This window comes from Chenopodium album, chromosome 23 (genome assembly GCF_948465745.1).
Source record: "Chenopodium album chromosome 23, dcCheAlbu1.1, whole genome shotgun sequence".
NCBI lineage: Eukaryota > Viridiplantae > Streptophyta > Magnoliopsida > Caryophyllales > Amaranthaceae > Chenopodium > Chenopodium album.
In genome coordinates this window covers 38,845,856-38,859,520 of record NC_137856.1, presented here as the reverse complement: position 1 = coordinate 38,859,520, position 13,665 = coordinate 38,845,856, and the positions used below count along the sequence as shown (strand labels likewise).

Here is a 13,665-nt window from a genome sequence, read left to right as displayed (position 1 = left end):
GTTCACGAAATATAGGTATGAGGTATGAGTTTAGAATGACTAAAACCCATACCATATGTTTGGTTGTCAAAAATATGAATTTCAGAACCATACCTCAAACCCATGAGGTATGAGGTTTAGAAACCTTAGGGGGGAGGTGGGTTTGGCTCATTCCATTCCCTTAAGTATTCCATTCCAGAATTAAAAGGAGAGAATAGTGAGATATTCCATTCCAGAATTAAATCAAACACATGGTATTAAGTATCAAGTTCCAACCCAATACCACCTTAACCCCATTCCTAATTCCAACCCCATACCTCTGTGTGAACCAAACGCCCAAAATTAGGGATAGTGGGATTAACAAATATAACCACCTAATAACTCTCCACAAGTCAATGTGTTGCACTTTATAAAGAATCAAAGCGTGTAATAACATTATTAACATATACACCATTGCCAAGGCGAAGTTAGTAAACAATAGTTGTGAATGTGTAGTAATTACCTCATTAAGTCTGGCATTCACAATAGGTGAGAAACCAAGAAATGATAAATTAAAAACCCAAAATATAGAATTACAGCAATATGTTTCACATGTTTGTATATCAATATATTTATGTACTACAGTAATCTAATTAGCTAGCATTCAATAACATTGCACATATATTCTTTCAACTGAACCTGCTACTATCAGCATTCTGCAGTTAAACTGTGGATGCAGTTCAGTCACATAGGCCAACAGTCAGCACACGTTGACCGAATCACAAAAGAATGAAAGAATTAGCAGCAGCAGCTACAAAAATCTGGGCAGATCCCCCCATTCTTCAGTCATTACTGGATAAATATGAGAGCCAGAATCGCAATAAGAACGGGAATTAATGTCAATGGACCCTTCCGATACCCACTGTTAATAGGAAGAATGCTTGGAAGAGAGCATTCTTCCCCATTGAAGTAAAATTTGGTAGGGAAACCATCTCGCTCTGCAACTCTGATTCCTGGAGTAGGTTTCTTGGTAAAGGAAAGAACTGATTGCTGTTTACCAGGAACTCGCGGATCTGATATTTTGGTGCCATTAGTCTCTCCCATAAGATAGTTCAATCCTTCAATACCTTGCATGAAAATGGTCGTGTTGTCATCACCCATAACGGTACCGTTAAATGAATAAGCCTTTTGAAAACCAGCAGCAGCATTTTTCATTTCAGCAGCAACAAACCAGTCAGCAAAGACTGTTTCTTCCCAGTTGAAAATTGTGACTCTTGCACTCCATCCTTTGTTGAAATCTGTGAATAGATGCCAGTTGATGCTAACACCACAATTATCAGAGCATGGAAGTGGGTTTGGTATGGGGCGGTGGTTTAGTTGAGCCCAAGCAACAGATAGCTTAGTACGGTTATCAAATGGGATTAGCTGAGCCTCAGGAGGAAGAAACATAGCTGGAGCAGTTGTGCTACAGGTCTTGCCAGTGTTTTTGGGACATCCACAAGCACACGTTTTGCAAGGGACAATAGAGTCATTGAAGTACGATGAGAATGAGACACAGCATTTAGGAGGGGTGTTCTTAGGCTTGGTGATATTGCAAACAACTTGCCAACTGGCGAAAACAGTCGTATTTATTGGTAGACCATTTGCGCTTGGGAACTCACTTGGGCTGACTCGAACAGGTGGCCCACATGTGTAAGTTGGGTTGAGAATGCCTTTAATCTGCCAGTTCTGAGGCGGCTCTACAGTAGATTGGTTCATCAGTGGAGGCATTTTATTAACCTGGATCAGGAATGAAGAGACGGATTTGCTTTCATCCATCCCTGGTGGCAAAATTGTACCATTACGGCAACAATTTGGTATCTTTCCAAGGGTGGTGTCATTGGCATACTGTGGAGGAAGATCAACAATTGTTGGCCTTCTATAACAGTTCAGCACAGTGGACCAATCAAGGCCTTGGTATTGCACAGATTGGGGGCCATTCAAACAATCATTCGCATCAACAACATCAGGATAAGCTCCTTTCATGTCTTTTATAAATTCATCGTTCATCCAATTCCAGCTTAATTTCCAATAATCCAGGCGACCTAGTTGATTATGGTTAGTCATAGTAACTTGAGCCCAGTAGCTCCCTTCATAAGACTTTGTCACATCATACATGATTGTCAGATCACCATTTTGCCTAGGCAAAAACTCGTCTTTTACGGTCATTTTCGGTTTGTAATCTGGATCTCGGGTGCAACAAGTGTTCAAGGTGACATTTCCTGTAACATAGAAAGGGAAAAAAAAATGAATATTATACTACTAAAATGAGATTACAAACGTGTTACAAGTGAAGCATTTGATAAATGGAACAATATAGTTTGAACATAAATTTAAATTTGAAAGAATTTACCATACTATTGCCAACACCACATATGAAATGAGTAAGCCAACATATGCTGTATTTATATATTATCTAATGTGACCTACACTGTTTTTGATCAATGATTAGGAATAACTAAGGCATTTATACACCCAAGATTGCTGGGTTTTCACTTTTTAAGATTCATAGCAGATTAAATGACCTATAAGAACTACTAAAATAATTTTTTTTTTTTAAAAAAAGAAGGAAAAAAAAAAAAAAAAGGCAATATACACAAGAAGTTGCTAAGACAAGGTAATTTAGCCAATTTGAGCAACTTGAATTTACTTGGTATCCAGATGAATAATGATACAATGGCAGTATGTTTAGGATAAGTTCAGGATCAAGGTTTTCATTTTATAGAGAGCCAACTATGTCTGTAGTGTTCATCTTGCACAACTAATAGCTGAGAACAATCAAAGTGTTTTCCAGAGGCAGTGTGCTTGGATACATAAGAGCATAGTACATGCTACAATAATACAGAGTACAAGGTAATGTCTCAAAGAAAGCAAGGTCATCTTCATTACCATCGTTTAGACGGAGGTGAAAAAACCTTTGTTGTTCATTGGCAAGCATGAAATGAAGATATGTAATGCTTAACATAAGACTCATACCTAGAAAACTAAGCAAGCCAGTAACATGGGTTTTTATAGTAATGGTATTCACTGCCTAGGAAGTAATTACTCAGCAGTGCTGAAAACACACCATTTAGATGCAATCCCAAGCTCAGCTAGTCATTAGAGCAAGGTCATTGTCGTGAAGTGTATAAGCATCGAAATTTTAGTTTAGGTGTAGCACTCTAGTGAACCAAAGTACCAAACGATCTACAATAACAACCACCATGCCCTAAAGATGGGTCCAACCTATATGTGTACAACCTTATTCCTAACTCGCCAAGACTAAGGTTAATATGAGTAGAAGCTAAAGATCAACCTACTACTCCTGAACATACTACTCCTGTCCCAATTTAGAGTACTCAACCAATCTACACTTCAATTCACTTGCTTGAACATACTACTCCTGCCCCAATTTAAACCAAAATGATATGAACTTGAAAAATCAGCTAAAGATCAACCTATCATCTAAAATGGATCAGCTGATATATCCGAAGTTTGCGATTTCAAAGTCAATAACATAGTCATCAACATCACCACCAACACATCAAAACAACCAAATTACTACATGTATTACATAGCTTACCATTTATCATAGCAAGCAATCTAACTTAATATCATCTCACTATAGATCCCACCTACCTCTAACAAGTATAAGTGCCTAATGACATCAAGTTTCAATCTAAAATTCTTAGCTTGACTATTGCTCAAATCCATAACTTCATAACCCAATCGAAATCCAATAGAAAGAACAACAATTTAACCCAAGGTCAAAAGCATACATTTCATCAACCATTGAATTTACCCATAAACATACATCTCATCATCAACATCATCCCCAAATATATCCCCAATAAACAACCCATCTAAAATCATAATCAATTGCAAAACCAAACATTTCCACTCAAAATCAAAACACCCCAAATTCCTCATGATTATCCAACACAACCTAACCCACAAAAATCATAATCAAATTTCATTACCCAACTCACAAATTCCAAAACAATCGAAAAACTAAATTAAAAAAGAGTAGAGAACAATAAATCATACCAGCCTTAGTAGGTTTAGGGCATTTATAACCATCATTAACAAGAGAAATATTAGTAGGCAAAGGAACATTAGGAGGAGCAACCCCAAATTGAGTCCCCTGAAATTCAACTTTAACAGTCGTTTGTTCAGAATCACCAGCAGTTTGAATCCCAGTTTTAAGATCCGCTTGTGGGTACCCACCAAAAATTGCCCCCTCATCTCCGACAACCTCCGGCAAAGTCGCACCGGCGGCGGCGACAGCATTCGAAGCAGATACCAAGACCTCTTTATGCTGAAATCCGACAAAAACCCTCCAAGATTTGAGTTCAACTTCGTCGTTATTAAGAATTGTGAGAGTTGATTTGAAGCTAAAAGGTTGTTTAGAAGGGGTTTTGAAGATGGGGTGGAGTTTTTTGCCGGAGTTGTAGGTGTATGTTAGGTATATGCCGTTGCAAGTGTCGGAAGATGGGGGTGGTGCGGCGGGTGGTTGGGCGGAGGAGAGAGAGAGGAGAGAGAAAATGAGGAGAAGAAGAAGGGGTGAAGTATTGGCCGCCATTGATGAATGGGATTGGAGCTTGAGGAGAGAGAAAGAGGGGAAGAAATAGTGAAGAGAGAGACGCGTAACAGCTGAGTAGAAGTAGAAGCAAGCTGTGAAATTGAGTAAAAGGGTATTTTGGGAACTGGAAAAAGTGGAGTGGTTTTTGAATTTGAATTCTTGTGTTTGATTTAGTGTTGTTTGTGTGTAAGAAAATGTGATGAGTGAAAGTGATGGTTTTATTACATAGAATAGACGAATGTTCTTTTGTACTCGCTTTCTTTTCTTTACTTTTGGGGGGCGTGGATTGTGCCGTTGAACATTGAAACGTTCACTTGCTTGTGGGGGTAGGAGAGGAAGGCAGTTAGGTACTCGAGAGTCGAGAGTCGAGAGACTCGAGACGAGAGTGATGAATCTAATAACACTTGTTGGTATAAAATTGTATTTAAATGGTACACTGTAATGTTTAATACTACTACGAGTACTAACTAAAAGATAATTAAAGCCTGATTAAACCTTTTATACACCCTCGATTAAATTAAGGCGATATCAAGATTTGAGAGCTAAAGAGCTAAGACTTAACTTATTTATTTAGGTTTTTTTTTTAAGTGCAAAGATAAGTGCTCTAGCCTACCAAATGTAAGGGTGTCTATTCGGTGTTCGGATTGAATTTGGCATGCGAGCGCAGAGCGTGGGGCCAAGATCTAACCTATTCATTTGGTTGTTTTTTATTTTATGTTTATACACATGTACAAAAATTAGAGGCTCAACCAAATTGTCCATGGAGCCAACTTTAGAAAACTAAGGAACTCGGGGTTGGGCCAATACTGAGGGTTGGGCCATGGGGACTGAGCCTCCACCAATCTCCTGGCTTTGCCCTTGATTCTATTAAAAAAGCTCTCATTTTTTCTCTCATCATATGACATATGTTAATAGTACTATACATTATATACTTGTATGAGTTGTATGTATTACCATGCTCAATATTAATTCATTGTTGATGAGAATTGATAAAAGTATATGGTAATTTATTTTCAATGGTGATTTATCATAGACGGGCTTTGTTTTGGACCGAAAATAATTGCTCAATTGAACATTGTATGAGATATCAATATTGTGCTAAACATATACATGAATTAGTCAATCACAATTTTGCAAGAATTAATATTTTACATTTTTATAAGAATTTTTATTTATCAATTATTTTTATAAGATGGTTTGTGAACGCAAGAAAATATATTGAATATTTAGCTAGGTAGGTGCATTTAAAAAGTCAAACACAATTTATACCAAATAAACTAATCTATGTTAAACAAGTACTTATGATGAAGCTAGGAAACCTACATATACTTATAAAAATTTAACATATCACCGCCTAATAGATAGTAGATTAGATGCCAAGTGGTGTGTAATAATCAAGATATAAGATCAAATCACGTCTACATTAAAAGAAAATTCATATATGGATAATTTAAAAGAAAGAGATAAAACAACATACCTTCTTTTACAGGTTTAGGGCAAATATATCCATCATTAGCAAGAGATATATTATGAGGCAAAGGAACTTTAGGAGGCTTAACTCCAAATTGTGTCCCTTCAAACTCAACTCTCACAGACATTTGATCTACATCCCCGGCAGTTTGAATCGCGGTCTTAAGATTAGCCATCGGATACCCGGAAAACACCGCCCCTTCATCGACAAACCCGGGAAGACTCGAACCATTATTGAGCACAACATTAGAAGCAGACACAAGTAACTCACCGTGTTGAAACCCTACAAACACCATCCATGACTTAAGCGCAACTTCGTCGTTGTTAAGGATTGTAAGCTCGGATTTGAAGCTGTAAGGTTGTTTAGGGAGTTTTTTTATAGGGTGGATTTTCTTGCCCGAGAGGTAAGTGTAGGATAACCAAATGCCGTTGCATAGGTCCGAGGAGGGGGCCGGGGCCGGTGCTAGATCGTCTAGGGGCGGGCTTGGGGGGGATTTAGGAACGACTTTTTGAGCCGAGGAGGAGGAAAAGAGGGAGAGTGTAAAGAGGAGGATAAGGAACATGGCGCGCGGAGGTGCCATGGATGATTAGAGTGGTCGAGGTCGAGGTCGAGGTCGAGATCGAGGTGAGATCATGAGAAGTAATTAAGAGTTGAAATAATGAAATGATGTTGTAGAGATGCAAATGCACGTAGTGGAGATGAAGAAGCTAGCTAAGTAGAAGCTGTGATTAGGTGTGCCGGCTTCTTATATATTTCTCTCAACGTGGGTGCACGTCTTAGGTGTTACTCAATTTATTCATAATTAATTTAAACGAATCTCTACATTTGTTTGATCTAATAGTTCAAGGAGATGACTTCATCAGTTGATCGAAATATCGAACCGCATGACACATAGAGGTATTAATTTGGAAGTTTGGGTCGGGTTTGATATTGTGTCTATACAAATCGAAATTTAAATCGGATATTTTTTAAGTCAGTTTCGAATCGGGTTAAAATCTGACAACTCTGTATACAATACCAAAGGCCCTAAAGCTTATTATCCAGCACATCATGGTCCACTTAATTTAGGCAGACGGCCCAATACAATTGCTTTTTTCACAACTTTTATTAACCCAATGGAAAAGTCCATAAAATAACATCTTCAACAAAATTGGCACAAAAAGATGGCAAAATGTTGAAACATTTCAACATTACATTATTACAGTAGTACCAATACATACTTCTTCCGTTTTTTAATATTTGCAACACTTTCCTAAAATGGAAATGTCATAATACTTACAATAAACTATAAATGGAAAGTTTTTGGGAAGAAGTTGTATTATTTCTCTTATTTAAAGCACATGGCTAACTAAATTATGCTCCAAAAAACCTCTCACCCCATTTTAAAGGGTATTACATCATGTGAACCTTACTTTTCTTAAATAGCGTGAAAAAGTGTGTGTTGCAACTATAAAAAAAACATAGGAAGTACGAGATATTTAAAATCTAAGAATATTTTCTGATATTTGATTCAAAAAGTAAGGTATATTAAAGATTCTAGTTTCACTATTCATCCTATCCGAAATTGTGGATAGATTGAGTTAATGTTGAGATACTACCGTACTATATAAGTGAATTGAGGGTATCATTTTAAAATCTTACAAGATTGTTTTCTCACAATCTTAAAACCCAAATAATTTAATATCTTGTGCTTGTTAAACCCCATAATTGTAACACTGCAACCATTAGGTTTGAATACCATGAATCAACTTAATGTATTTATCGGCGAGTATTTACCCACCACTAAAGGCTCTTACACTGGTGAAGTGGTGATAGTGAAATCCAACAAAAACAAAGTATTAGCGAGTATATATTTAGGTGTTTGCCGACTTGTAAAGTTTGATTTTTCTACAGAAGAACACAAGGTGATAATTTACTAATATCTAGCATAGTTATATCACATAGAAATGGATACAGCTAAGCAAACAATATCTATATTCTTATACATATGGACAGACATTCAAACTAAGCAATCATGTAATATTGACTTGTGATTTAAAGTAAGCCATTTCATGTTTTGCTCTACTATAGAGAATAGAGATCCGCCACACAGCTAGAAAGAGGAAACATAAAGGTTTTTTTTATGGGTTAAGGGAAAAGGCCAGGCAAGATAAAATTATAAAATTACAAAAAAGCAGAATAATCAATAATGATTATATATGAGCAAATTAAAGCTTCTTTGAATATCATTTAAAATTGATTACACATTTTGTAAAACATTCACTACAGAGTATAACTGTAAGATTGAGTGGGTGACAGATTGATGGTATGTAATTTTAATTTCCAATTCATGTCATGTCATTTTACGTGCTTCTTTAAACATGCAAGTTCATTTTATATGTTCGTATAGACCAGAGTTATCAAATAACTAACATACGATAAAAATGTACTACAAGCAATTTAAAATTGGTGACATTGTAAATAGCGCACAACTATATATTATCTTTATGTGAATTACTGTGAAAACTAAAGAAGCCAGACCTAATCCCTTTTTTTTTTCTTTTTTTTTTGACAAGTTAAAACAATCAAAATCATCTATGAATGTCATTTATCAGTTACTTAGCCTAGTAATTAAGTTTAAATTTATTATTTGACACGGTCTCAGTTCAGAAGACCGAGTTTTTATATACTTCGTATATATTAAACGATATTGATAACATTCTAACATGCATGTTAATGTACGCTATTCGTTGTTAATTGCCAGTTGATCGCTTATTGCAATCTCCTACATACGATCTGCTGATGTTGCGTGTCTTTTGGCTGCCAATGCTATAAGATTCTTTATATAGTAAGTACTTCGTATTATTTAAAAATAAGTATTGACCAATTATATACATCACACGATATTAGTCATGCTACATAAAATTATTAAATAGTACGGAGTACTTATAAAAAAATATTAGAAAAGATACGAAAATAATCCACAGGGCACCGAACCAGGCTGGAAAATGTAGCTGGTCGGCGGTCTTATTCCGCAGGCGCATGTATTCAGTTACGGAGTATATCTTTATTCTTTATTTTACTATTTTCACAACGGTTTTAAAAATACTTTACGAAGTTCTCTGTAGAAAATTTTAATTTTTTTTCATATATATATATATATATATATATATATATATATATATATAAGGTAAGAAAAAAGACCTTACTGAATTGGCATCTCTCACAGATTTAGCCAGCTTAGCGACTTCAAAGTTACAAGGTGAATTCTCCACCAGCTTGGTTTTTTTTTTTTTTTTTTTTTTTTTTTCTTTTTTTTTCAGCTATATAAAGAGTCTTATGTATATATATAAAAATTATTTTCCCTCAAAGCGTACTCGTATGCGTACAGTTAGGCTTTCTATTATTTAACTTTATTGCATATATTTTAACTAATATTGTATGATATCAAATAAGTTTGAAGAATTTAAATTCTTTTAAAACAACTTTTTATACATGTGCGATTTGTATAATTTTATAATTTTAGATAAAATAAGTTATGATAATATACCAGTATAAGTTTAGGCAAAAATAATTTCATAAAATGACTGGAAGGAAAATTACTCAATAGACTATAATGTAAGTACTCCAAGTTGAATTTCTTTAATTATGATCACTTTACACTAAACCATCAAGCTCAATAATGGTAATTTTATTAATTTGAGCTCAACTAAATCCAATTTGAATATTTTATATGCTTAGCCAAACTCAAACTCAAACTCAAGTTCACTAAATCACTCAATACTATCGATCAAATAATCGCTAAAGATGAATATATAGTTTCACATTGATACCTCTTCTGAGTTCTTACAGTACTTATGCACTTTAATTATAACGCAGGAGCAGCCCCAATCATGTAGAATAAAAATGGGTACATACATGGTCCTTGTTTGAACCAAGTTAGCTAGTGTGTAAGTGTGTTGTGTGCAACTGCAAGTGCATTGTCCACTAGTTTTAAAATATCACTCGTATGTTTGCATTAGCCTGTCCCAGTGGCCAGTATTGTAGTCTTGTGACTTGTGAGTACCTCGTGGTGTTAAATTTGCTATATGATACATATTCTTGTGCTCGTTCTCATTTGCTATTATGGGCATACCTACATATTACGGAGGTTTTTTTAATTTCTAAAGATTAATTATGTAATAGAATTATGAATTTAAATTACAAATCGGCCAACAAATGAACATCATAATCGTCCCTAAACCTTTTATATATATATATATATTATTGAAAACTAATCCTCCCTAAACGCGTTTTTCTCTCAACTCCATATATATTGTTCAATACCATTTTCGGAGTGATAATAAACAGTAACGAAAAAACGTAATACATAAAATTAAACGCTGATTCGCTAATTTTAAAGACTAACACCATATTTTACTGCAACATTGCAAGTTTATAATGTACTCCGTAGTACAATTCACATTAAATGTACATCACACCGTTTATTACCACTTATATTAAACAACTGGATGATTTAAAACGAATTATTTGGATAAGATTGGTCGATTGGATCTCTATGTTATCAACTTGTGTACTGAACTACGTGTTACACGTGGTAGAAATAAAAATTCTATAGTTAAATAGATTACAATTACAGTCAACATTTTCTTCCAAAAAAAAAAATAATTACAGTTAACAAATAAGAAATGCGAGTAGTACAAAAAGAAAATATAATAACGCTCTGTAACTCGTACTCGTAAATTATGTAGTCGTGAAATAAAGTGGACGGCTAAGATTCACAGTACAAAGACTCTTTCTGCTGTCTTTCATTAGCACCTTCCTAAATCCTACTCACCACGTTCAACTCACGTCTTCTTTTTTTTTTTTTTGGTTGTAAATTGTCATTTTTCTCTATGTCATACTAATTTAACCAATACTTTTCATACACGTTTCAAAGTTTCTTTAAATAGGCAAAGTTCAATCATAATCCTTAAACTTCATTAGTGAAGATTAAATCATAATGAAATTACTTTTGAACTAATTATTTTGCCCTTGTTAATTAATGCAAAATAAAAAGTACTTCGTAATAAGTTTTTCACTCGTTATAATAATTATAAACCTTGCTTATAGAGTTAGTTTGCCCTAAATGGAATGTGTCGTGGTCAAAATTTTAAAGTTAAGATGGAAAACAAATTGAAACGTACTATAAAACTATTGAGTGTTTCGAACAATGTTTAAAACTATTACATATTTTTGATGTTTTACTATTATGTTTAGTGAGTGTTTCGAGCGATGTTTCAAACTATTACATACTTTTGATATTTTACTATTATGTTTTATCATATTGAATAGAATAACCATCACAAATTGCGCAAAAATATCCTGACATTAAAAAAAAAAAAATACATGTAAATGCATAACTTGTCACTTGTCTCCTCTCCTTATTTATCCTTGACTCGTGTGTATGTTGACACGACAACACTGTTGAGGAACCAGTGACACAAAAGAATGAAAAGCCTCATGCAATGGATTATCAGTTATAGGTCACCTTCTACAATGGTAGGATTACTCACAACAAGGAGAAAGAAATGTAAAGAGTAATATACTATTATAGGTTCTCTTAGCTAATTTAGGTTTTAATATGTTACTTTAGGTATATCAACATGCTTAAAAGGAAACTACTAATTAAATATTAATATACCATTTTTGTACATTTTTAAAGCATCTTTTATCACATTTCTTAATTAGAACACTTAATTTTTAAAATAAGCATCACAAACAATCTAAAGTTTACACAAAAAATTAATAATTTAGACGAGATTTTATTTCAAGTTGTAATTAAATCGACTACTCCAGTACTCCATAATTAATATTCAAAGTGATTAATTAATCAACTACTACTAAACATAAAACCTTGAACCGAAAACAACTCTCTTTGTAAAAGATAAAAGAAATCAACTCCAAAAGTGAAAAACTTAATATACATGTCGGTGTCTTTTGACTCTTTTAAACACTCACTCAACACCTTTCTTTTCTTCCCTTTCATTTCATACCAATATAAAACCACCTTCACTCTCTTCCACTCCCACTTTCACTACTTCACTCTACTTCCTCTCTCTTTACTCTCCCTTTCTCTCTCCACAATGGAACACCACCGGAAACCACTCCCTCTCCTCCTCTTCCTCCTCCTCAACATCCTCCCCCTCGCCACCGCCAACTTCCGTGTCGTTGCCAACTACGACGTCGCTTGCACAATGTGCAACACATGCCAACCGTGTAATCCCCCGGCCATCTCCCCACCACCGCCGTCACCACCTCCGCCGTCTCCACCACCACCGTCGACCACCACAAGCGGTTGTCCTCCGCCGCCTACGCCACCGTCCAGCGGCGGCGGTGGCGGCGGAAGCAGTGGTGGCGGGAGTTACTACTACTCATCTCCACCCCCGCCGTCTCAACCTTCTTACATCTACCCACCACCAAGCGGTGGTGGGGGTATTATCGGGGGCGGAGGGGGATATTATTACGCGCCCCCGTATCATTACGGGCCAGCTCCACCCCCTCCGAATCCGATCGTTCCGTATTTTCCCTTTTACTATCATACCCCTCCACCAGGGAAAAATTCTGGCTCTAGTGTTAGAGCCTCTATTTTTTCTACCACATTTTTTTTGCCTTTATTCTTTTTCTTCTTCTTGTTATAAATAATTAAAAGATAGCATCATCAAAAAAAATAAAAGAAAGAAAAAAGAAAAATTAGCAACTGCAAAAGTTGTACAGATCTGATGCTAAAAATGGGAGGAGAGAGAATTTTGAGCTGAATTAGCTACTGGAAAAGACGAAAATGCCCTTGCAATATTGATTATGCTCGGGATCCAAGGTGGTGAAAGTTGGAATTTGCAGAGAAAAAGAGCTAACTTTGTGGATGGCACGGAAAGTAAAGTAAAAATGGGTATTTCATATTTTCTTTTTTCTTTTTTTATAATTATTTTACTTTAATTTTCACTCATTCACATTGTCTGTAGTCTACGAGTACATTTTTTTTAATAATCTGTAATTTTAAGTACGATTAAGATTAATATTTACGACATATTGCATATTATTATAGTCATAACTTTTTGTTATTAGCTCTTTCAAATCAAAGAAAATCTTTGAACGACATTTAAAGTTGTAACACTACTTATGTATGGATTCTCCGATAATTGCACCGTTTTTGCGGATTTAATTGTTACATTACTAGTTCAAATTGTGAATTATTCATTCGATAAATTATTAATAGTGTATTACTTAGTACAAAGAATCTATGAGAATATTGAAACATGTGGTCTTTCTCAGCTCCTATCTTTTTATTCACTTTTTGTTAAAAAGAGTCCATTTATTCTTTTAATAAAATCTTAGAGAAATAGACATTTAGCAAATGTAATTGTAGTTTAAACAATATATTAAGTTAAATATTTGGACTGATGTTATATTAATCATTTAAACACTCCTAAGGTGATTGTATTTTCTTTCATGATAATTATTGCCAAAAAAAAAAAAAAAAAAGTGGGGTCCAATGCATGAATGTCAATTGTCATCCCCCATTATCTTTGCTTAGCTTTTCTTTTGACAAATGCTAACATTTTATTTTAGCCATTCATTTTTGTATTTAACTATTTATAATGTTTCAACTGTAACAAAA

At 34.8% G+C, this 13,665-nt stretch overlaps 1 protein-coding gene across 1 annotated transcript; it reads right to left on the bottom strand.

The window, feature by feature from the left end:
• Window positions 1–497: 497 nt before the first annotated feature.
• Window positions 498–4,662, bottom strand: LOC145607861 (COBRA-like protein 7). The gene is made up of 2 exons (XM_081663455.1): window positions 4,024–4,662; window positions 498–2,219 (listed from the first exon to the last, which is right to left on the bottom strand). Exons 1-2 carry the CDS (start codon window positions 4,556–4,558, stop codon window positions 808–810), a joined length of 1,947 nt encoding a protein of 648 aa, XP_081519581.1. The 5' UTR covers window positions 4,559–4,662; the 3' UTR covers window positions 498–807.
• Between the last annotated feature and the right edge of the window lie 9,003 nt (window positions 4,663–13,665).